Below are 26,568 nucleotides of genomic sequence, written 5' to 3'. Positions count from 1 at the left end.
AAATTAGATGATCTCACAATGACATACCTTACTTTTTTGCTAAAGGTGCTTATGCACAGCAAGAAAACCTTGAAATGGCATTGCTTCTCAATTCTCCTTGCCTGCTGGTTTCTCTGATCTGCCTAGTTCCCTTGTTAAATACACTGTGGTGCATTTTTAAATCATGCTCAGGTGTTTGTATCGGGTTATATGCCTTTGAACATCAGTCCTGATCATCATTCTTTTAGAAAACAGCATACTCTAAATATTATTTGAAGCTTAACATATGAATTCCAGAACAATGTATCTTCGGCAGGATTTAGTTCTGTAGCAGTATTTTTGTTTGTAGTTGTAGTGGTCAGTAATTGCTTATTACCTTCTCAGTTTATTTCTAAATACTCCATGTCTCAATCATTTCAATATCTTTGAATGTTTTGTTATAAAGAGGAATTGTTTTCTTTTAATACAGAAGTAGTCTGCTGTAGATGTCAATTATAGAAAGAAGTATTCGTCATATCATGAGTGTTAGTTGTAAAAGATCTGGTTTATTTTGCAGGTGTTCTCCAAATGATGCAGACCAGAATTGGTGCTCTACAAAGTACTGTTGATAGGTATGTCATTCATGATGTGATTAGAAAGTCTGCATTCTTACTTATTGTGCTATTTATTAATACCTCCATAAATAAACTTCTTATTTTCAGAATTAGAGCCAAAATTGTTGATCCCTACAACAAAATAGTGTCTCGCACGGCTCAGCTAGCAAAGCTTCAGGTAAGTTGTATTAGAAATACGTTTTAAAAGTCTTTTTTAAAGTCTTTCATTTCTCAGTCCTCTAGAGCATTAAGAAAAGATGACTCATCAGACATGAGTGGGCTTTCCTTACTCCAGTAGACTGGAGTTTGCTGTCAGTATTTCTTGGTAAAAATCAATATTCATGTGTCTCCTCATGAGCTACTGAGAGGTGCTTCATATTGAAAAGTACAAAGCTGACCTTTGCACTAGCTGCTTTAGTTTTCTTTCAGATGAGAGAAAGAGTGAAAGGCTATCAGAGTACAGGTTAATTACATTTTCATTTCTGTCTGGATATTTTTAATATTATGATGTAGTTCTGTAGGAGGCACTCTTTTCCTCTACATGTGTGTTTAACTGCAGTTTAGTAAAGAGTTTGGGGAATAATTCTTACAATATAACCATGGTGCAACTTAGGGAGCCAATTGGAGTTCTGGTGTAAAAGCCCAGGTATACAGCTGTTCCTATCTTTTAAACAGAGTGTACAGAGAATGTAGTTTCTTCTAAAGAAGAGCAGTGGGGGAGAGCTTTTTCCCAGCAATGATAAGATAAGCGTTGAACACTTCTATTTTTAACTTTATTGCGGTTGAAAACTACCCCATAGATCCCATGGATGTAGCTGCATTCTGTTCAGTTTATTTATTCAAAAGCAACACAGCTCCAAATCAGGAAAGGTTTTAAGAATTACTGTTTGAACTGTTTCTCTTTGAAAAAATATTTTAAGTTGCAAAAGTAAGAACTTATCTGTTGGTAGCTGAGATTTGAACTGTGGATATTTACTGAAGTAGGTTGCCATTAGCTTGTAGAGCACAAGCAGAGGAAGCTGCAGTCAGCTGCACACGGTTTCTAGTCCAGGAATGGTGGAGCAAGTAAGCGTGCTGCACTCTCTGCTGGAGGTCTGATATTTTCTATCTGATTTTCAGTAGTAGTGAAGTTCAGGAGGGAGCTCCTACCAGTCTGTTCAGCCAGGTTGTTCAGCTGCTGCTCCTATGCTTCCCAGCTCCACTTGTCACTGTTTTTGCCACTGGGTGAAATTTCCATGACTTTCACGTGCCACGCTAGGTTCCGATTTTATTTTTTCTTCTCTGGTGTATGTTGCAGAAGTGGGAAGAACTATGGGAATTTGGAGTGAAAGGTGATGATGAAAGGTTTCTTCTCTGATGTTATGTAAAGTCAAACAGCAGAAGTCCCTGGGTTGGGAGGTGTCTCTTGCATTCGCTTTGCTTCCTCTTTGGTGTAGTAGGGGTATGGTCTTGCATGGATTTTCCTGTGGTGTAAAAGCAGCATGCACCCAGGGGTTGGAGTTGTTGGTCAGCCTATACCAGGGCAGTTGTAATATCTGACTCTTCTGGACTGTGAGTCTTCTTGTTCCAAATGCCAGTCCAAAAAAAAAAAAAAAAAATATGTAGGGTAAAGGGAACCTGCTGGGCTGCCTATGCTCGTGTCCCTAGCTGCCTTAGCTGTGCACAGAAAGAGGGAGGATCACTGCAACATTGCTGCCAGTGACAGTTCTCAGCGTGAGGGCTGCTATCCTCTCCTGTTGGCAGATACACACCGGAGTGCATTATGATGCTGTTGTGTCTGTTTACCTGGCAGCCTTGTTTATTCAGGAAGGAAGGGCATCAGCACAGCAAACAGTTTGCTTCCTGGTTGTGGCAGGGCTTATGAAATGACATTGCTTACTTCTGTACCAAATGCAAGATGTGTAGCATGGGCAGTCAAACCTGCTAATTTTATCAGCTGATGTACAGTCAGTAGAATAAGCTAAAAAAAAAAAAAAAAGCATAACTGATAAAAGACGGTGCCGTCAAAGTAAGTAGGGTTGCCAGTTATCCTTTGCTGATTTGTGTGATGTTTAAGGGCCTCTTGTATTGCTTTAGTGCTTCTTCTTTGATTGCTATGGGACTGCTCACAAACTGAAGGAATATTTGGCTTGCATAAAGCTGGATTTCACCATCCTTAATTGTTTTTAATATAGTTGTGCTTTTTCATAAACATTTTCTCTGTAAATTTGTTGTCAAACTACAAATCTAGTTCTGAATTCTAACTCTCTGTTGTATACTTGTGTATATTATGTCTTGCTTTGTTCTTATGGCTTCATGGCATCCCAGGGGAGCAGCAAACTCGCAGAGCTTACTTCCTGCTTTAAATCATCTTATCCTCTTCTGAGCTCATTCATAGTCTTTCCGTGCCATATCACAAGCTAAATGGGATAAGTTAACAGCTGAAATAAGTAGACAGAGAATTTGTCCTTCAGAGGGTTATTTTCTGTGCACTTCTGTCTAACAAACTGCTTCTTTATGTCCTCTTAATTTTGGATATCTTCATGTTTAGAAATCCCTACAATATCTGATTTTCTTTGAAACTTTTTATTTTAAAAAAATCCACAAAATAGAAAAAATATTTATACAATAGAAAACTGTTCTCTCTTTGAAGTGTTTACTAGTAGCAGAATTCATTCTGGTACTATAGTAAATCACTGTCCGTGTAGTCTTAAGATGGTGTACTGTCCCACCTTTCTTTGAGCTTGTATTACATATACATTCATTTGCATTATGGTCTGGCAGATATGTGCAGTTGCATATATGAGCTATGCATTAGCAGTTTCAGGTGGTCTAATTGTCTCAATAATTTCCTAAAATTAACTTAAGATTAAAAGAGGTTTTTTGTTTGAATTGCAGCAATAATGTCTTTGTTATTGCTGATTTAAATTTCAGCAGATAGCTAACGTGAGATCTCCAGAAAAATCGTGTTTGATTTTGAACTTAATGAAAAGCCCTGGGACTAATCCAGGCTGCTCCTTGCTTTTTCCAAATTAGGTTTTGCTTTAACCATGGAATTCATGTTTGGATAAAAGTATTTCCTTTAGAAAAGCATGCTGTATTGACTCCAGGAATGATTGTTTCCTGAATTAATTCAGAATTCTGTGGTGCAGGTGGTCAGGGGTTGATGATCGAGCTTTCATGAACAGCTCTGCTAGTAGATTCTGTTAAATTTCCATTGTACAGTCCTCATATACTGCATACTTTTACAGTATTTGAGAGTTTTATTAAGTTGAACAATTCACAAAAATGCCAATACCCATGTGAAGCATGCACACTGTGCTCATTAGTGATGGCTGTGAAGTTAAGGGTGCATCCTCAGTGTCTTTGGAAGACATCTTTTTTAATTTTTCTTTTTTGCTCTTGAATCTAAATGCAACATTTCCTATCCTTTATTCAGCTTGACAATGCTCTTACAATATTGTTTCTTGGAATGGGAGATAACAAACAACAATTAAATAAAAAAGAGAGTTTTTTTTTTTGTCTTTTGCACGTGAAGTACGAAATGCTCGGAAGATGACTGAAGTCCTTGGGAAAAAGTTAGCCAGAGGTACACAGTTGGATAAGAAAATTAAATCTGAAGGCAAAGTAGTAATCATAGAATCACAGAATTGCTCAGGTTGGAAAAGACCTTAAACATCATCGAGTCCAACCACAACCTAACCATACTACCATAACAACCCTCCACTAAATCATGTCCCTGAGCACCTCAGCCAAATGGTTTTTAAACACATCTGACGAGGCACAGTGAACTGTAGAAAGAGCTATTTTTGATTTATCTTGCAGAAGTTTTGTTCAGAGATATGGAAGTGATGTGTGGATCAAAACTTTTTCTGATTAAAGGAATGCATTAATTAAAACTGATACATTAATCTCTCCAAAGCAGGATAAGCCCTACTTGGTTCTCACTAAAGATAATAGAAATCATGTGGCTCAGTCTTCCTGGAGGGCTTAGTGAACTTGCACTTAGTGATACACGGCACTCTGCCAACAGCAGTGAGAGTCAGAGTGCTTTCAGTGATTCACAGAATGGCCAGGGTTGGAAGGGACCTCAAGGATCATGAATCTCCAATCCCCCTGCCACATGCAGGGCCACCAACCTCCCCATTCAACGCTAGACCAGGCTGCCCAGGGCCCCATCCAACCCAGCCTTGAACACCTCCAGGGACGGGGCATCCACAACCTCTTTGGGCAGCCTGTTCCAGCACCTCACCACTCTTTCTGTAAAAAACTTCCCTCTGACGTCCAACCTAAATCTCCCCTCCCTCAGTTTAAAACCATTTCCCCTCGTCCTGCAGTTATCAACCCTTTCAAAGAGTTGATTCCCCTCCCCTCAATAGGTTCCCTTTTGGTATTGAAAGGCTGCAATGAGGTCAACCCCAGCCTTCTTTTCTCCAGGCTGAACAATCCCAGCTCTCTCAACCTGTCTCACTGGGCCTTTGTAATATCTTTGTTGTGCCTAGATATTGAATAAAAATTAAACGTGAAATTTGTGTATTTCCATTGGTTTGTGCTGGCATACAGTAGAGCTTGGTGACTTGTGCAATCCACTAAACATTGGTTGAAGGGACTTATGTATATTTTTATATGTGTACTTAACAACTGTTTTCAAAACTTGAGTTTGAAAGGTCTTAAAGCCGTCAGAGTCTAAATATATTTGTGTATATTTTAAGTAAATTTTGATTTCGTTTTTTTGTCTATAAGACAAGGCCTTTCAAGAGGCCTTCTCTTCAGCAGTGGGGAAAATACCTCATAATAACTGTGTCTTACTCATCCCAAATTTCATATTTACCACCTTTTAGTCTGATTACAGATGCTGGAGACCTGTTTTAAAGTCATGTTGCTCCCCTTATAGCATGCATCTCCTAACCTCACTGACCCATCCAGTCAGAGCATTTTCTCTGCTCATTCTACAGCTTCTCTCGTTGCTGGTCTCTTTCAGTGAAGACCTGTGTGCGTCTTTAGGACTTCTCTTATGGTGGAGTTGTGAAGGAGTGTTTCCCTGGGAAAGACATGCACTGAAGCTATCTAGGCTTCCATGGCAGCACATTTAGTTGCCACTGGGGCATGTCAGGCACTCCTGAAGCTTGTGTTTGCTATGATTAAATCACACAGTAATTCAACTCAGTATTACCTGAGTTGTGTAGTTTAGAAGCAGCTTGGGGATCTGTCCTATATAGCAGCTTGTCATCACTTTGTACCCACTGTCATCAGAACCCTCTTTCATTGTAAGGCTTAAAACATTCATCATGCACGTGGTGTAACTCACTGCTTGTCTGCCTCTGTTCATTTACTGTGTAGAGCAGGAAAACCTGTTTGAAGGTCTTAGTTGAATGAAAAATGGTGAAAGTCATGTGTTTGATTCAGATGTCAGCAATACCTTTGCTCTGAATTGGTGCTAATGAAAATACAGTGCAGATATATTTCCTGAAAATTGGTGTTTGCATCCATCTTAATTTTTAGCCACGAATGGGGTGTGCTTTTGCAAACCTATCAAATAATACAGAGTGGCAGATTGATAAATGTGGGTAAATGGCCTTATGAAATTTTTGATGAAAATGGATTTTTCTATCTATTCCTACCACAAGAGTTAATATCTGTAAAATAACACTTTAAGCCTTTAAGTTTTTATTGTTCTCTGCTGTTTTACTTACTTTGGATCAATACTTAATTAATAAAGGCAACTTCTTAGTTTTACTAAAGCTTAGAGGTGGAAGAACTACTGAGGGGAGCTGCGTAATGCAAAATGAAGCTCACTTCTGCTTGGAAATAGAACATGTCACTCTCATAGGGTTCTGAGTTTGTCTCTTTTTTTCTTTTTTCTTTTTTGAGGGAGAAGGAGCTGCTGGTAATGGCGGCATAATCTTAGCCCAGTAAATGTAATTTCCAGCTTTTGATGTTATCTGCCTGTATTGCATTAGGTAATGAAAAAAGGTCTTTTAAACTGGCTTTTTGTATTCTGAAGCTCCTTGTTTTTATTCAAATTCGTGTTTCCTTTGGTTAAAATGTTTCCATATTAGAAGCCTAAAATTATGAGATCAGAGTGTGCTGATAATATCCCCTAATGCTGTGATTTCTCCATAGGCTGCCTGTGACTTGCTGAGGAGGATAATACGCATCTTGCATCTCAGTAAGAGACTTCAAGGACAACTACAAGGGGGAAGCAGGGAGATAACAAAAGCTGCCCAGAGTCTCAATGAACTTGGTGAGTCCTTCTTGCTTTTAGAGGCATTTTTAGCTTGTGCTCATATGACTCACGTTGGTGTTTGACTTTGCAAGAAAATGAAGAAACTCCTATAATTTGTTAGTGTGGTTCTCACTGTCTGCCTCTTGATTTGAATTCGGAAATAATATGAACAGAACTCACTTAGTTCTGATTTCAGTACTTTCGTTCAGGATCTTAGTTTTTTTCATGACTTCTCCAGATAGAATTATTTAGTAACATGAAAATTCTGCTACAAAAGTTTACTTTTTTGGGCAACAGTTTTTATAGATTGGTTAATTTCTCACTAGTTTATGCTTATATAAAATATCTTCAGAGGTGACGGTTATTATGTTTATCTGAAGGAAGACACTGCAGTATAATGAGGCATAGTTTGAATTACAGTTTGTGTCTTGAAAGAAAATGGTTGTCCTTTTGACCTTTATGAAAGCCATATGTGACATGATACACTAGGCTAACTCAGATACTGGAAGCATTCTGCTCCAGAAGTGACTAATTTACTCTCTATTTTACTAGCTTGTAGAAGGAGTGGTAAAATATTTCTCATGACATTCACATTATGTTGCTAGGCTGCTTTTTGTTCTTCAGCTACCTTGGATGCTTCTACACTGTGCTGCAGGATGCAGCAGTCTTTGAGATCACCATTGTATATGGTAGCTTGCCAGTTGTTTCTCCTTTGGTTTAGTAGCATTCACATTTCAACTTCCAAAAATAGGTCGTGGGAGGGCTGAACTATTGAACACTCAGAATCATTCTGAGGTTTATTGTGCATATTTGTCACCACTGCTCTTTTTATTCTGTGTAATCAGAAAATTATTAGACAATGATTTAGTATTATAATTAGCAGATGCTATGTTGCAAATGGGAAGTTTAAATATTTATTTAGTGTATTGGTTTGGCTGAAGCACTAGAGCACTGAATGTAGTATTTTAAGCTATTGCTTTTTTTTTTAACGTCTTGCATTTTTTGTACCCATCATGAGGGTATATAAAGAACTGCTGGCTTTTAGCTGCCTGAATTGTGAGTCCTCTGGTGTTCATCTGAATGCTAGATCCTATTTAAATATGGAGTATGATTTAACATTGAGATCTGAAATTCATGCTGCTTTTTGGATCTTTTGTAGTTTTAGAATTTCTTTAGAAGAAAGGAAAGCTTCCAAATCTTTTGTTGATGTGCCACAGTTCTTTGAGTTTCTTGTTTTGAAATACTTGATCTTTTTCTGAAGATTGGGTAAGTCTGAGTAATTGTTATTAAAGATAAAGGGAAATGTGCCTCCTTAGGAAGTGCTTTAGAGTTGTATCCTACAACGCATGGCAGGAGCCAGGGCTCGTGGCCCTTAATTTAATTCTGGATGGTTTATGGCTAGGTAAAACCCCTTCTCTTTTCTTTTCCTCTCTTCCTGGTATTTCAATCTCCTTACCTCTTTATCTGCATCCATCCCTCACCTTTTAGTTCTCTGCTTGTTTGTTATTCTCTGCCACCAATCTTGGCTGCTCTGGGTTTTTCCTGCCTCCCAGAACCTGGATGTGTGGAACACTCCCATTCAGATAAGCCAGCACAGCTGTCTGTCTTTTTTGCTGGAGGTTTGTAGGAGCGAGGTAGCTCTGCTCACAGGGAGGAAAGTGTGCAGTGCCAGAGTAAGCACCGTTCAGGGTGCTGCAGTGGGAGCATGGTGTGTTGTAGGGTAATGTGAGTTAATGCTATGTGCCACTGGGAGAGAGGGAAGTGCAGGGAAAAGGCACTGGGCTCCAGTTGTTGGGGTGTGAGATACAAAAGGTTTGAGCAGTCTTAGGGAATGCTGCAACATCTGATGATAGTAAGCAGGTGGTAGAGATGGGCGCTGTTAAAGCCTGGTCTTGGTAGGGAGCTCTGTGTCATGGAGGCTTGCTTTTGAGCTGGGGATCAGGACCAACATTAACACTAATCTGTGTTTTCAGCCAAACGTTTCTGAATATCCCTTTTGGTCGCTATTTAGGGAAATGTTCTTCCCATTGGTCTTTACATTGCTGTTGTACCTGTGGTGCAAGTGCAATTTCTGCTTGGTGAACTCAGCAGCACCATGATTTTACAATGAAAGCTTTGCATTTTCTGCAGTCTGATTAAATCATTTGCTTATATATTATTCTCAGTGGGTTTTTGGCAGAACTGGACATTTATCTTCACATACAGATACATTCTATATATGTATGGGGGAGGTGAGCATGTACGTATATCCATTTAGATATGTGCATATGACATGTATTTCCTCCACAAATCTCTGTTAGCTTGTTAGTTCACTTAGAGTTTATACTTAGCTGTGTCTTGAAGTTTACTTTGCAGTAATGGGAAAAGATGGATGAAAACACAGTTGTAGAATTAGATTGCAGTAGGGGTTAATAAGAGGAACTGCAGGGAACTCTAGCTTTTACTGAGGAAGCTTTTTTCTTGCTGGGTACTTGAACGTGCTAGTAGCCTGCAGAACAGTAGATGATATGGGGAACTTTACTCTGGAAACTTCTGGTAATATTTTCACTGAGATCTCTACTTAAAGCTAAAGCAGACCTGAAATTCCTCCATGTTAGATTTTTCTTTGCTTGCAATTAACTTCCCACTTTGACACAGTAAGAAGAAAAACTGAGTTCTGTATGTAATTTTTAGAGATTAAATGGTTTGTTTCTGAAATACCTGTATGTAAACTTTCTTCTGTAGCTCATCCACCTCCTAACACACTTCTTTGGGTTCTCTGTCAAATCAGAAACAGAGCTGTGGCAGTTTAATGAACAATCTATTAGCTGGCTCTCCAGTTCATTCTTCTTCATATTATACAAGCATTTGTATATCTGACAGTACAAATTCATTTGTGTATCCAGAGCAGTATTTGGATGGTAGAGCAAGAGGCATGTTCCTGAGTCACACAGTGGCTAATGTCGTGGAATACGTGCCTTGGCTGTGCTTGTTTACTTTAATACAGGTATTTTATAAAGTGAAAAGAAAATGTTTCTAAGCATGCTTGAACAGTACAATGTGAAGAGAAAGTGGTATGCTTTGGATAGTTCTCTTTCAGAAAAGAAATGCTATAGGTATTAAAATATCTGCTCTTTTATCTGCATGTGCAGAAATCACTGTCTGACAGTTGTCAGACACTGATCAATTGAAGATTAAAAATCTGTAGTTGGCAGTGAATGGCTGCTTTCACTGTGGACAGGTTATTAATTCTATCTGTGATTTACAGAGCTGGACAATAAAGGATTTATATGTTCTGTTTGCTAAATAACTGTGACTGATGTCATCGTTATTCATACAAATGCCTAGACTTCTTCTAATTATAATAAACTCCTGGTCTGTATGTATAATTGTATTATAACTTAGTTTACAGCAACTGAATTTATTTGCTTGAATGACCTTGTGAGCGTGTAAGTCTTGGAGACAGACTCTCACAGCAACCGTTATTTTGCTCTTTTCTAAACTCAGATTTAGTCCGTGACTAAGCTGTGCAGCTGTAAAATAAAGGGGAAAGAATCTTCTGATATATTTTTTGGAGTGTCTGCAATATAGAAGGGGCTCCAGGACAATACTTCTATATATCTTCGAAGATGAGAGAAAATGAGACACTATCCAATTTAAAAACAAATAAGGGTACAGAGAAGGCAAAATATTACCAGATACAAAAGTCTAGCTAAAATTAAGAAAGTGATAGATCCATATAATGATCTGTTTAAGACTAACAAAGCTTGGCACTTAGTCTTAATAACAACAAATTTGATGAAAATGCAAAGAAATAGAGCCTATTTTTTTTTTTTTAATTATTTTTTTTTTTAAGAAGTGTAGGCTGGATAGAGAAGATTTAAATTGGTTAGGAGGTGCATGTAACAGTTTGAAATGACTCATTTGGCTATGTCTGGAGAGCTTTTTTTGTAGCTGGCATACTGTGGTAATGGTACCTGTCTTCTGAAGTGCATCCCAGAACCAGCGATATCCACAGAAACGTGACAACAATTCAGCTGTCAAGGTTAGAAAAAAACACCGAAGGTAAATAAGATGTGTCATGGTCCTACTTAAACTAGAGAAAGCCTGGATATAGCTGATATGTTTTAATATATTTATTGATGACATGGACAGGAGGATTGAGTGTACCCTCAGCGATTCTGAGATCACACCAAGTTGGGAGGTAGTGTCGATCTGCTTGATGGTAGGGAGGCCCTACAGAGGGATTTGGACAGGCTGGATCACTTGGCTGAGGCCAATGGGATGAGGTTCAACAAGGCCAAGTGCTGGGTTCTGCACTTAAGGCCACAACAACCCGAGGCAATGCTACAAGCTTGGGGCAGAGTGAATGACTGTGTAGAGGAAATGGATCTGGGGTGTTAGTCAGCTCTCAGCTAAACATGAGCCAGCGGTGTGCCCAGGTGGCCAAGAAGGTCAGTGGCATCCTGGTTTATGTCTGAAATGGTATAGCAAGCAGGATCAGGAAGGTGATCACCCCCTTGTACTCAGCGCTGTTAAGTCCATTAACATATGATAACAAATAAACTATTTGCGGAAGTCTAGAGTATAAAGCTGCCATTAAATAGTACCTCCTGCTGGAATGGACCAGGCATACATAAATAGTAGGCTACATGAATCCTGTTTAACCAACAACATTTTCTTCTTTGGCAGTATAACAGGTCTTTGAATTAGAGAAATCAATGACTGTCACATAGTTTGATTTAAATACGCCATGGTAGCAAGATCAGCAATACAATACAGATGAAAATGTTGTACAGTGGAAGCAAATGTTCTGAGGAAACCGTTCCTCAAAAGTCATTATCTGTTGCTTGCTGTTGCACAAGTGACCATCTGTCAAGTGGGGTTCTGTTGAAATGTGTTCTGCAACTGGCTAGTGTTTTCATTAATGATTTGAGTGATGTAATATGGTATATCCTTATTCAATTTACAAATACTAATCAAGCAAAGAAGAATGGAAAGTATAGTGGGAAACAGAATTAGAATTAAGAATATTGTTAGCAAATTGGAGATATGTCTTAGCTGAACTGCTTTCATTTCACTTCCAGACAAGTGCAAAGTCCTAGCAATAAATACTTGTAATTAGCGGCAGAAATACAAGAAATTACTGTGTAGGTAGTAGTTCTGTAGAGACCTGTGCTTAGATGAAAGCTTGAGAGTTCTTCCCAGATTGAGTGCAAGCCACTTGTTCATTTGTTCTGTAACAGTGTGACATTACTGGCAATGAAATTCATAGTGATTTTTAGAAAGAAGGGTGTTGTGTACAAGGCACTTGAAGCAGATCTTTTGTTGGTGTTTCAGCTGGAGAATCAAGTCCCTTTTGTGGTGCCTCATTCAAGGAAGATGTAGGTTAACTGGAGAAAACACAAAGTACTACAGTAATGAAGGCTGAAGGTCTTGCAGACAGGCAGTGGGCGGAAGAACTGAAAGTGTGTGGCTCTTTGGTTTAGAGAAGAGGGTTCTGGGAGGCATGGCAACATTCTTCAGATGTGAAGGGAGTAAACAGCTTCCTATATCCCCTGTGAACAAAGCAGTATGTAATGGGCCTAAAATGAAGCAAAGAATGTTTTTATCTAAAATGCTAGAAGACATTTATGCTCGTAATGATAATTTCAGGCCAGCTGTGAAATTGATATTTGGAGTTTTTAAAAGCACTTTATACAGGCATGTATCTGGAAACCTCTAGACAGAGGTGCTTTGCCTTGAAGCCGGAAAAAGCTGACATTCTACTGTCTCAGGTATGCACATCCCTCCTCTATCAGCTTTGTTAATAGAAGATGTATTGTAATAGAAAATGTTTGTTGTTAATTTGCCTTCCACAAGTTGGTTTGTTGGGTACTGTTCAGTACCTCCTGGAATCTGAGGCTGGATGCAGTTGGAAAATGGATGCCGTCACTTTGGTTCAGCCTCTCCTCATCAGTTCCTCAGATGAAATAGCAGATTAATCTCAAAAACCTGCACTCATCCCTCTGGCGTAATTATTTCTGTCCTGGTTACTCGCTGTATAACTGGCATTCCAGTGTACTTCTCACAGGTCATCTTGTCACTGGAATGCTGCAAGAATTGATCTGTTATGTCAGAATTCCCTAGCAGAGCGCAGTGAGCGTGAGAGGGAAGGTGGTAGTGACTATGTGAATGTGAATATCATGTATCTAATTTTTTTTTTCCTTTGTCAAGACGGAAGGCAGGCTGTCTATTTCTCAGACACTCAACTGTTCTTAAGAAAGACATTAACTTAAAGTTTTTAATATTTGAGAATGATGATGAATATGGTTTAGTGTTTATCAAAGTACTAAGTACAATTAGTCAGCGTTCAGGAAACCACAGCTCTAATTTATTGAAAACTTAAATAACTCATTTTAGTAGGAAGTGCTCATACTTGTTTGTTTTATACCAATTATCTCATCTGTATCTATTGCAAGCTACAATTAACTTTGCATATTGTTTCCACTATGTGCTTTATTAATTGAATATTAAAACAGTAAATAATCTCACACTAGGGTAGGAGACTCATTCTGAAGTGACTGCAGATTGACTGACTGGATATTTGTCCTTTGGGTTAAATACTGTTGTACAAAAATAATTTGTTTTGACTGCTACAGTTTTTGAAGTTACATTATGTATGCGTATACATCTGTACACAAGTATTACTGAACTTGCAGTTGTAAGCTATCTGCGTGCCTGCCAGCAGATACTATATTTCACTGCCTTCTTCTTTTCATACATATTCAGACATGAAATTTTTTCTCCCTATTGTGAACAAACATTTAGAGTATGTGGCTTCAGAGCCAGATCTTGTGTTGATCCAAGCTATGATGAAAGTGAGGAAGGACTCAGTTACTGCCACACCAAGCTCTTTTACTGCAGTACACAGAGCAGACAGATTTGTTGATAATAATATTATTGTGCACAGTTTCTCATAGGAATCAACGCATCAATCTGGAGGAAAACTTGCTTTCATGGCACTTTTTCTTACTGATTTAGATGCATTATAATGTACTGTCTTGTGTAAGACCTAGCGTTCTCTGAATAGTATAGCATATGTCTGTTAAGCACAAGGCACTTTTCTGTAGGGGTAACTGAACTGATTTGATTAATAGAAATTACACAGCCATGTTAGCATGATGCTTTGCCTGGGGTAATTAGTCCTGCTGAGAATGACTGAACTGTATTACTGACTCAGAGTCATCTGCGTTATTTTGAATGTTACTGCTTTAGGTGGTACATCTGTATCCACAGTGAGTGCAAGAATCTTAGTAAAACATAATTTTCTTCTGTCCCTGATGATGTTAGCAGTAACACTGCCAGACCTTTGCTGAAATTGGTTGGGATCAAATCTATTGTGCCTTGCTGTAATTCTGTGTAAGCTCCATGTCCTTCAGTTGCATATTGGCCCCAGTTTTTAATATCTTATCTTATCCCTGAGGTGTTTGGTTTTATTTTTCCTTTTTTTTTTTTTTTTTTTTTTTTTTTTTTTTGCATGAGACTTTGGATGGATGATATTGCAAGAAGCATCTGTACAAAGTCTTATTTGTAGTATTCCAAGTAAAAAAAAAAAAGCCGTTTAGTGGGTAGGTCAAGGAGACATAAAAGTAATACAAAAGTCTTAATATTTGTAGCTTTAAAAAATAGTCTTCAACTGTTTGGAAACGGTTGAAGATTATTTTTGGCAAAAGGAAACTTTTATAGAAAATTGGATTTAATGAAGAATTTTAAAAATAACGGATTTTGTCACAAATGAGTAGACGAGTAGACATATGAGTAGAAAGAGCCAGTATCACACGTGCAAATATGTATGGAGTACATTGTCTGAACTGCTTTTTTTCGGCATCTCTGGTAAAAATAAATAAAATGATGGCCTAAGCTTTAGTTACATTGTGATTAACTGTGTAGGGTTAATAGTGCATCTAATCACTGGTTAATTATATACTAGATTATGAATATGCAATCTAAGAATATATATTGTATATGTGTGTAGAATCATAGAATCACTCAGGTTGGAAAAGACCTTAAAAATCATTGAGTCCAACCACAAGCTAACCATACTACTCTAACTAACAACCCTCTGCTAAATCATGTCCCTGAGCACCACATCCAAATGGTTTTTAAACACATCCAGGGATGGTGACTCAGCCACCTCCCTGGGGAGCCTATTCCAGTGCTTAGCAGCTCTTTCTGTAAAGAAGTGTTTCCTGACATTCAACCTAAACTTACCCTGGTGCAATTTGAGGCCATTTCCCCTCATCCTGTCAGCAGTGAGAAGAGACCAACCCTGCTCTCACTGTAAGCATCTTTCAGATATTTCCGTCTTCAGTGAAAAGGCTCTGTCTTCAGTGAAAAGGCTCTCCCGCAGGAATCCCACACCCTGGAGGTTAGTGAGAGGGTCTGGGGAATGGGAGACTTCCCTTTAATCAGGAAAGAGGATGTGCGTGAGCGCCTAGGCAGTACTAAGGTCCACAAGTCCATGGGACCTGATGGGGTGCATCCACGTGTGCTGAGGGAGCTGGCAGAGGTCATTGCTGAACCGCTCTCCATCATTTTTGAGAGGTCTTGGATAACAGGGGAGGTCCCTGAAGACTGGAGGATAGCCAATGTCATTCCTGTCTTCAAAAAGGGCAAGAAGGAAGATCTGAGTAATTATAGGCCTGTCAGCCTCACCTCCGTCCCTGGAAGGGTGTTGGAACAGCTTGTGCTGGATACCATCTCCAGACAACTGGGAGAAAAGGAGGTTATCAGGAGTAGTCAGCATGGGTTCACCAAGGGGAGGTCGTGCTCGACCAACTTGGTGGCCTTCTATGATGCTGTCACATGCTGGGTGGATGGGGGAAGAGCGGTAGATGTAGTCTACCTTGATTTTAGAAAGGCCTTTGATACTGTCTCCCACGACATCCTTATAACAAAGCTGAGGAAGTGTGGGATAGACGAGTGGACAGTGAGGTGGGTTGAGAACTGGCTGACTGGCAGAGCGCAGAGGGTCGTCGTTGGTGGTGCAGAGTCTGGCTGGAGACCTGTAACCAGTGGTGTCCCCCAGGGGTCTGTGCTGGGTCTGGTCTTGTTCAACATCTTCATCAATGACCTTGATGAGGGGATAGTGGCCACCCTCAGCAAGTTTGCTGATGATACGAAGTTGGGAGGATTGGCTGACACGCCTGAAGGCTGTGCTGCCATTCAGCGAGGCCTGGACAGGCTGGAGAGCTGGGCAGTAAGAAACCGGATGAGGTTCAACAAAAGCAAGTGTAGGGTCTTACACCTAGGGAGGAATAATTGCATGCACCAATACAGGCTGGGGGATGAGCTGCTGGAGAGGAGCTCTGCAGAGAGGGACCTGGGCGTCCTGGTGGACGACAGGTCGGCCATGAGCCAGCAGTGTGCCCTCGTGGCCAAAAAGGCCAATGGCATTCTGGGGTGCATTAAGAAGAGCGTGTCCAGCAGGTCGAGGGAGGTGATCCTCCCCCTCTACTCTGCCCTGGTAAGGCCTCATCTGGAGTACTGTGTCCAGTTCTGGGCTCCCCAGTACAAAAAAGACAGGGATCTCTTGGAAAGAGTCCAGCGGAGGGCCACAAAGATGGTGAAGGGCCTGGAGCATCTCCCCTATGAAGAAAGGCTGAGTGAACTGGGTCTGGTTAGCCTTGAGAAAAGACGATTGAGAGGGGACCTGATCCAGGTTTATAAATATCTGAGGTGTGGCGGCCATAGCGGTGAGGCCAGTCTCTTTTCAGTGGTACGTGGAGACAGGACGAGGGGAAACGGACATAAGCTGCAGCATAGGAAGTTTTGCACGAATGTGCGTAAGAACTTCTTCACGGTGAGGGTGACGGAGCACTGGAACAGGCTGCCCAGGGGGTTGTGGAGTCTCCTTCTCTGGAGATATTCAAGTCTCGCCTGGACGCCTACCTGTGCGACCTGGTGTAGGGAACCTGCTTTGGCAGGGGGGTTGGTCTCGATGATCTCTAGAGGTCCCTTCCAACCCCTACAATTCTGTGTGTGATTCTGTGATATTGGAAGAGAGCAATAAGATCTCTTCTCAGTCTTCTTTTCCCCAGACTAAACAGCCCCAGTTCCTTCAGTCACTCCCTATATAGGGCACATTCTCCGAGTCCTGCTCATCACACCATTCTTTATACAAGCCAGGATGCCATTGGCCTTCTTGGCCACCTGGGCACACTGCTGGCTCATATTCAGCCGACTGTCCATCAGTACACCAAGGTTCCTTTCCATGAGGCAGTCATTGCTCCCCAAGCTGTAGGGTCACATGGGGTTGTTGTGACCAGAATGCAGGACCCGACACTTGGCCCTGTTACTGCCTGACTGCTGAAACTCATACAGTTAACCTTGGCCCATTGGTCCAGTCTATCCAAATCCCTCTGTAGTGCCTTTCTCTCCTCAGGCAGATCAGCACTCTCTCTCAACTTGGTGTCGTCTGCAAACTTAGTGAGGGTGCACTCAATCCCCTCATCAAGATCATTAATAAAGATGTTAAATAGAAGCAGCTCCAGTACCAAGCCCTGGGGGACACCATTTGTGACTGGTAGCCAACTGGCTTTACCTCCATTGACCACATCTCTTTGGGCCTGACAGTCCAGCCAGTTTTTCATCCAGCAGAGTGTATGCCAATCCAAACCATGGGCAGCCAGCTTCTCCACAAGAATGTTGTGGGGGATAGTGTCAAAGGCTTTACTGAAGTCCAGGTGGACTACATTGACAGTCTTACCTTCATCCGCTAAGTGAGTCACCTTGTCATAGAATGAAATCAGGTTTGTTGAACAGGATCTACCATTTGTAAACCCATGCCGACTGGTCCTGATCCCCTAGTTGACCTTTAACTGGTCCAAGATTGCTCCCAAGATAGTATACGCCATATGATGTGCATGTGTGCTACACGTACATGATATATGCTTAGACTATATGCATAGTATTTAGTATATAGTTGCTCTGTGGGTGTGTGTACATTGCACATATATGCAGTAGATACTGTGTTTCTTATGGATATTAGTCATATTGTCATGGTCAGGTACTGAAAAATAATTGTTCTGTATTTTTAATTCTGTAATATTGATAGAAACACTCAATTTAGCCTTAAATCATGGGCAGTTGAAGTTGCTATTTTATACGTTGAGAAGGAAAAAGAAAAAAGCATACCTGTTGTGCTTCAATTTACTGTGACTCTGGTTTTATTAAGTGATCTATCCTTCCACAGAAAGGAGTGTCATGAATAGCTGTGGATAGAGAGTGTTAACAAAACATCCTCATGTTTTCTAAGAAGATCTTATTTTCTTAGTATTGTTTTTGGCTTCGTGTTTGCCAAAGTCAATACTTGATTTATTTTAAATTAAAGGAGGAGCTACTCACACTTCTGCTGAATCAGATTTCATGAGCTGTGTTGTACAACCAGATATTGTGTAATGAATATAGAAGGCAGTACTTGTTCTCTTCTGTAGTTGTTATACCACTCATTTATTCCCTTCTCTGTTTCAATTATGAACATAACTGCCTTGTTCTATGACATTGTATTTTATGCCTTTTGTGCAGAGTTAAGGAGCTTCTGTGGATATTCATCTTATTTTTTCTTGTTAGCTCTTGAAGGAAGAAAAATCTTGCTCGTATGAAACTAGTTCACTAACATGACCTTTTTGCTTTAAGATTTTGAATTAATATACATTTAACAAAATGACATGCAAAACAGTATGATGTTTCATTAATAAGAGGCTAATAGCATCTTTATCGTCTCTGAACAAAGGAGACAAAATGTGCAGCTTTTACTGTCGATTTGTGTTTTGCTGTGGTTATGATTCCTAGCATGGAAACCTTGTTAGACAAATCATCTTATCTGAATAGTTGCTGTGTTTTACTTAATCTCTGGCGTGCATTCTCTTTTCTCATCATTTTCTAGAGAAGCCACTAAATAATTGCAGTCACGTGAGAGAAAAGATGAAGTCTGAACTGATAACAGAAAATTCTATTGGAATTCTATTTTTCAATATAAGCCTTAAGCAGAACTTGAATTTACACTTCACAGAGTCACAGAATTGCAGGGGTTGGAAGGGACCTCAAGAGATCATCGAGTCCAACACTTCCTCAAAGTTTTAAACGTTTGATTTCTGTTAGTTTCATTGTGATTTCATTGCTGTGTCACTTTTTCCCAAAGCCACAACTGTTCAGATTTCTTGATGCTGAATTTTCTTTATATATGCAGTTCTTCAAAATGAAACCTGATACAGTTGTAACAGTGGATTTTCCTCGTGTAGTTTCCCTGAAACGTCTATAAACAGTTATTTGATTTTGCCAGATTATTAGGCATTTGGTAATTTTAGTTTCAATTGTATTGAACTTGTCAGAGGATTATATATTGGGTGTTTAGAAATGGATTTAGTACTTCCTGTCTATCTTGAGGTGTTCATGTATGCCTGAGCGGTGTGCTATTGGTGCCCCATTGGAAAGACTCATCAAAGGCTGTTTGTTGCCTGTTTTCTTCTTTTGCTTACTGACCCTTACAAATATCCACACCTATTGTTCCTTGCATGTCTGGAAGGTTCTGTTTTTTCAACCCTTCTGTCATCTTTAGTCTGTACCTGATTGCTACTATTTCCTTATTAATTTCTGTTGTGTTTATTATTGCCAGGATCTAATATGCAGAAGTTTAGGTTGCAGGGCTGTATTACACTGTAATGTGCTTCAGCAGGTACAAAGTAAAACCTGGGTCCTGGCAGCTTGTGATTTACTTGCTTTTCACATTTGAAAAGGCTCAAAGAAGAGAGAGTAGATAAGAACTTGGGAAGTGAGGAGGGGATCTAATGTCCTACCAAAGAGTGTGTTCTGTTCAGACAGAATTTATTGTCAGAACAGCATAGTAGCTGCACCAGATAAGCTGACAGGCAGCTGAGACATTAATATGCATTGAAAGTCTTCCATTTGATCATGCAGATAAGGCAGTGATAGCGTTTGCCCTAGTAGCACATTCAGTTTTGCATTTGAGATTAAGACATATTTTTTTATTTCTTAAAAATACTGCAGTACAGTGTTTTCTGTGTGCTTTGGTTATGTATCAGATGGTTTGTGACTTTGAGAGCCAGAGGTTTTGTGGTCCCATCTGGGTAAAGTGAGAGATAGAAACTCAAGTTTGGGAATTTTGAAAAAGGAGCTGGTTTGAGTTGAAGGACAGGAGTGATGGAAGAGGGGGAGCTGTGGGAGAAGGTCTTGGTTATTTTACCATTTTTCATTAATGAACTCAAATGTAAAGGCCAGGTCTCATTAGTGGCTTCTAAAATTTCTTTTTATGTGACTAATGAGTGTAAGTGTAGATGAATCTAGAGTCTGAAAACTAGGCTAATATTGTTTCTCTAATTACAAAATTCCCCCGTTGCCATCTTCTTTTCTCAAAGTAACCTTATTAACAGACAGGAGTTAGACCAAACCTGTTTCTCTTCTGCCATTAAGGAGCACACCAGAAGGATGGTTTCCTGGCTGGTGAGGACCAACTTGTTTTTGCTTTACACCTTGTTCATTTCATGTGTCTGAGCTGTAAATATTTTAGTGTTTGTCAGCTAGGGTGTATCATGAGGGTGGATATGTGAAAGGATTTGGAAGAACTAGTAACAGGTAATCTAGTAGCTGTGAATGCCTGTGTTTAACCAAGTTCAGGATAAATACAACTTCAGAGATACATATGTATATATTTGAAATTACTTCAAAACAATTACGATTGTGCTATCTAGTGCAAATCTTAGGGCATCTTTGAGTTTAGAAATGGAAGCTGTGGGTTTCTGTTTCAGCGAGACATACAAAAATGATCAAGAACCAAATATATTCTTCAAGCTTTGAATATCTTTTGAATCCAGTAATATTTTGTATTACTGACTTTGAATGTCTGTATGAACAAAAAAAACAAAAGAGACACAATTACGTGTCAAAGATGAAGAGAACTCAGAGTGATTTTTAGCTGAGTGAAGGTAAGACATAAATAAGTTAACTGAATCTCTGAAAGATTCTTTTTGCATCTTATAAATTATCAATACATAGGAGAGAGTAATGAGATGGCAAGAGCTTGAAAATAATTCCTCGTGCCCTTTACCTTTTTCTTTCTTTGTTATGTGCGGATGTCTGTGCATGTTCTCGAAGAGAAAGGCAAGTCAGATTACATAATTTAAACTAATAAGTGAAGGCGGGGATGTTGGCAGAGTAGACAGATGTCATTTCCAAGTGCAGTGTTGGCGTATTCAGTATATTTTGATAGTTACAAGAGTTCAAGCAAATGGTTGAGAGCTAGGTCTCAGAATACTGATGATACAAAACACGTCAGTGACACTCGCAAGGAGTACAAGAAAATTCAGTCCTGCAGTTTGACACCATTTGCAGCTAGAAAGATGGATCCAAAAGAGCACAGACAAAGACTCCTGCTCTGCAAGGAAATGACACTTCTAAGTTTCAGGCAGGTCTGCATATGATCTTCACTGTCTGAAGCCCCGGTAGGAATCTGAATTTATAACTGTTTTCTTCCTCCTTTCCAAAGTGTTTAGGTGCTTGGAAATTCATGGTGTGCTTCAGGCTAAAACCAGAGTAATGATCTATGGATTGGTCAGACTCAGTGGTTCAGGTTCAAAAGGTATTCACTTCCCTTTGGGAAGGTGCGGAGGAGTGTCACATACAGATTTTTCTCTATGGGGAGTTCGACTCAGGATAGCAGGCAGGATGTGTGCTTCTTTTTGTTTATATATGGCAGTGGTGAAATCTGTTGTTTAATGGTCAAGGAAATAACACTGAGAAGCGCTTCATAATATTTATCCTTTTCTTTCTTCTGGGGCTGAAGAATTTATTACTGCGTAACCTGGTGGTTGTGCTTGTTTCAGAAATAGCACTTCAACACTGCATTCAAGATTGTTCTTTTTGAACAGTTGGATTCAGAAATAGAATATACAGTAGAGAGGATAGAAATGGGTGAGATGGACAGGTAACTTGAAAAAAGTGAGGAAAAGAAGTGGGCATTTGATTTGTCTGGAAAGATCCAGTAATGGTGGTAGCCATTAGTTGAAGATCTTAGTTGGAAATTTTCATCGGAGATAACAGAATAAGATTCTGTAAATGTCTGTAGGTTACAGAGAGTGATGAAAAAAATCCAAGAGATGTTACTTTGACAATCCGCTGAGTTAAACTGGGAAAATGGAAGCATCACTGTTCATTTCTGAGATGCTTATGAGAAACTGTGATGTTGAGAGTCTAGACTTTGTCTCCTATGATCTGTAATAAAACATCACTAATTTCTAGCAGAGGAATTATTATAATCAATAAGGAAAACATTTATTTGATTTGGAAACCAGTTGTTGCAGAAGTTAAGTAGTCATGCCACATAGGAGTAACTTAGCATAGACCCAGTGTTTAATGCTTCATTTCTGAAGTGTTAGTTTTCTAATGCAGATGATCTGGTCAGTAGTTTGAACAAATGTATTTAGATGAACAGGAGCCAGAAAGATACTTACCATAGAATAATCTTACCAGTAATCAGGTTTCCAGGATGTTCATAATGATTTAGAACTTTTCAATAAATACTTTTGCTTTAGTTTTAGAGAGAGGACGAGTAATACAGTATAATATTCTTCCATAAACTACAGGTATTTTGTATTCCAACAATAAGAAAGGAGGGTGTTAGACAAATGTGCTAGCTTCCTGGAACCATTCCTTTGGAACTTCTTACCGAATGGGAAAGACGAAGTCCAGCATTCAGAAAGGGAAACGGTATTTCTGCTGAAATTAAAGTCAGTTAGACACAAAGCTGTGATGGTAAAACAGTAGCACGCATCCTCCCTGCTGTCCTCAGCCAAACCCCCTTCAAAAGAAAATACATACGTGAAAATTCTCTGCACCTTCAAATTAAAAAACATAAAAGAAATCTTCGAGGCTATGAAGCTGAATGGGTGATAGTCAGTTTTTGTAACAGAAAATGTTTTGTGAAAGAAACTTGTGGTTTTTGATTGTGTAGTCAGTTTAAGATATGGTATAGATGTATTATAGGTTTATTTTCCTTGTATCATCTACAGTTTAGACATCTTATTTAAATACTTACTTAAGGGAAAGGTACCATAAATCACTTTCTCTTACCTCAAAGTTGCTGTATGTTTGTGGCAGATAATTTTGGTATTAAAGCAGGTGGAAAAGAGGAACAAAGGTAAAAATAGTTTTCTACAGGTATGAACTTCAGAGTAAGGCCCTTTGCTGGAGGAGAAGCAGACGTGGGCATCTTATTTATTCAGAACATTTTTCTTAAAAACAAAACAAACTCAAACAAGCAAACAAAAAAAAAACACTACAAAACACCCTCCTGTGATTTGTTTTTACAAATATGAAAATACAGTACTATACCAATGTTGTTTCAGTCCTAGCATTCATGCAGCTGTAGCAGGCAAATCTGTACTTCAGCAGTTGGTGTAACGAATTGTACTATACAGATGAAAACGTAGTTTTGTGGAGACTTGTGAATAAAAGCAATTATACATGTCACAGTAGGAGACTAACAGGGCTCTTTTTTCCTTGATCATTAAGACTGTAGAGGTGCATTCATGGGGAGAAAATAAAGGATCGCAGAAGGACTCTTTGATTAGTAAAGAATGAAATGGCTGAGGACTGGAAAATGAGGCTTGGAAATTCAGAAGTATAAAATAATTGAAAAATGGAATGTGTACATGGTTTTGTAGTAATTCCTCAAGTAAATACTGGTTATTCAAATCTTAAACGTAATAACCAGTGTTACCCTATTAGCATCTAATGTGTTGAGTCAGTTCAGGTTTAAAAGCTCCTGAAACTTAACCATGCAGCCATGAAAGAAGACTGAAGTCCAGTCTTTGTTCAGGTCTTGGATGGGAGCCAGTAGTCCTGTGTGTCATCCCTGCCTTGCCTTATGGATCAGTGAAGGTCTTGCTGTATGTAATACAAAGTAATGAGCAGCACAGAGTAAGATTAGTTCCTGAACATAAGAAGCAGCTTTACAAATAGGCAATTTTTTCAAGAGTAGTTTTATCTTGTTTCTTGCCTCACACATGTAATTTTGAAATATTAGTTCTATCAGGTACTTTGTGAGCACTTCTCTTTTACAGTTTGAGAAGTAAAGTAGTCCAATCTTTTTATTTACCATTCAGATGCAACCTTCCACTGCCCAGAGGCACTCAATCTGGTTACTTGTTCATCTTCAAGGTAGCCCCACTTCAGCTGAAGGGCAACATGTTCTTTTATCTGTTTATGTCACTTCTGGGAAAGATATGAAGACCAAACCTTGTTAAAAGAAGGAACAAACTATTATTTTGAGAACATACAGTTTCTGTGGCAGGCTGCAGTCTTTTCCAAAGTTTTTGCCCAGTTTTTCCCTGACTCACCTTGCAAACTAACCTTGTACTAGAAGCTTCAGAATCTAGCATGAAATGTAGTTATGACATAGCAAAGTCTCAGTAACTGAATCAAGTCTCCCACTTCCATTGAATGTTATTTAAACCACTTCCAGAATTCTGCATTGTAAGCTGTACAGCTGAGACAGGACTTGCTGGAATCCTACGAATGCATTCATCTTTTTAAAGGTGGCTTTAACAGGTCTTCATGGTTGGTGGTTTTTTTTTTGTTGTTGGTGTTTGTTTTGGTTTTTTTTAATTTTTTTTCATGGTTTATCCATATTTTGCAAGACAGCTGATGAGCTGTATGGCTCCGTTTTATAGTTATGGCACAAAAATGCATGTGGTCAAAATTATTAAACATAAATGTTTGTTCCAGTTTCAACATAGGAAATCAAATGGTTCATTTGATTTGGAGCTTTCTTATGCCCTTTTGTTACGTGATTTCACGTTTGCTTGGTGACTGTTCAGAAGGTGAATTTATAATTCAAGTTATGCCCTTTTGTTACGTGCAAAGACACTCTTGGAAAATCTTTTGTATCTGGAAAAAGCCTCTTACGAAATACTTTACTTACCCATTGCAGTAGCAACAAATACACATGCTAAATCATCTTAATTTAGCTATGGTTCATTGCATGTGTATGCAGGTGTGTGGTATTTTGACAAAACACAAAAATCAGCTTTCTGTGAGTTTTGTTCTGGGGTTAGGTGTTCAGTCCCTGAACCACATACCTATTGTTAACATTTCCTCTTTGCCCACGTATTCTTTTCACTTGTTTTGTTATTCTCATTCACTGATAGGTTTCCTTCCTGGCTATCAGCTGGCCAAGAGAAATGGTACGTCCTTCCCCTTACGGAGTTTACAACAGCAGTGCTTGCGTTTGCTCTTATTTTGTGAGGATGCGTACATTGCAAATAAAGTTTCTTTCCCCCTTTCTTATTCGTGTAATCAGCACAGTGTTAAATACAGCCCCGTGCAGAAGCTATCACTGACATTTGGAATTATTTACTCATGGGGGAAGCTGTCTTTTTTTTCTGTTTTCTCTGCTTCTTACTCTGGTTATCTGTGACAGGGATTAATGAAAAATATTTTGAAATGAGGTTTGGAAGAAAACCATGGTAGGAAGTAGCAGTAGGTTGTCATCAGTTACTGTGCTTTTTCCCTATTCCTAATGTAGTTTAATTTGAAGTAAATCTCACAACAGATTGTGAGAGATCCTAGTACAGTTGCAGTAAAGCTGTGCTAATATTGCTGTTAATAACAATCTGACAGCCAGAGTGACAGATTTAGCAGCGTTAATGTTGTTTCAGCAGTGACATTGATTTGTTTATTAGACGTGGTATCAAGTTAAACTGTTGCAGGACAGGGGAGGAAGTTAGAGATCATAGCAAGATAACAGAAACCAAACATCTATTTCCAAAGCTCAGCCTGAGCAGGAAACATGGGCACACTGTTTGCCAACAGCAGTGTGCCGGCTGCTCACCTGCCTGCTGCTGGCTGCTGAGCATCCACAGATACCAGACCGAGCACAGGTATCCACACTGTAAACATAAGCCCTGGTAATAATTTCAGGTTGTATGCCTTCTGCAGAGCTTTCACTGGAAATCTTGCATTTATTTTTTCATTTTCTTCTCAGTCCCCGAGAATTTCTTTGCAAAGAAAACAGCTGATATCAAATGCATAAAATAGAATCATAGGATCACAAGGTTGGAAAGACCTACAAGACCATCTAGTCCAACCGTCCTCCCATCACCATTGCTACCACAGGCACTAAACCATATTTCGTAGCTCCTCATCCAGGTGCTTCTTGAACACTGCCAGGGACGGCGACTCCACCACCTCCTTGGGCAGCCATTCCAGTGCCTGACCACTCTCTGAGAAAAAAAGTTTTTCCTCATGTCTAACCTAAACGTCCTCTGGCACAACTTGTGGCCATTTCCCTGGGTTCATTGCCTGGGAGAAGGGTCCAAACCCCTTCTCATCACAGCCTCCCTTCAGGAAGTTGTAGAGTGCAGTGAGGTTTCTGAGCCTCCTCCAGACTAAACAATCCCAGCTCCCTCAGCCGCTCCTCATAAGACTTGTGCTCCAGACCCCTCACCAGTTTCGTTGCCCTTCTCTGGACACGCTCCAGGGCTTCAATGTCTTTCTTGTAGTGAGAGGCCCAAATAAATGCAATAGAAAAAATTTCTTCCCTCAGACTCAGTTTATAATAGTTGTATTCTTTTAAATAATGTTGAAGTCTCTAATGATATTTGTGCTTCAATTTAATACTCTACAAAAATAAATTAAGATAAAGACGAAATAATTGAAAGCACATTGTGGTTGTGACACTTCTGAAGCATCAAGACAAACTGAAATTATCTGACCAATGCCAATTCGAAGGAAAATTCAGTTGAATTTTTAAGC

General features: G+C 39.4%; 1 protein-coding gene across 1 annotated transcript in view; it reads left to right on the top strand.

The window, feature by feature from the left end:
• COG5 (component of oligomeric golgi complex 5) overlaps positions 1–26,568 on the top strand; it is a 185,589-nt gene that overhangs the window by 4,362 nt on the left and 154,659 nt on the right. The window contains exons 4-6 of the mRNA XM_085217248.1: positions 536–590; positions 681–750; positions 6,675–6,795. Of these exons, the coding sequence (XP_085073374.1) occupies positions 536–590; positions 681–750; positions 6,675–6,795 (246 nt within the window). The remainder of the gene's footprint in view (positions 1–535; positions 591–680; positions 751–6,674; positions 6,796–26,568) is intronic.

The sequence above is a fragment of the Meleagris gallopavo genome, chromosome 1, assembly GCF_905368555.1.
Source record: "Meleagris gallopavo chromosome 1, MGAL_WU_HG_1.1, whole genome shotgun sequence".
NCBI lineage: Eukaryota > Metazoa > Chordata > Aves > Galliformes > Phasianidae > Meleagris > Meleagris gallopavo.
This window is presented reverse-complemented; position numbering and strand designations above follow the sequence as displayed.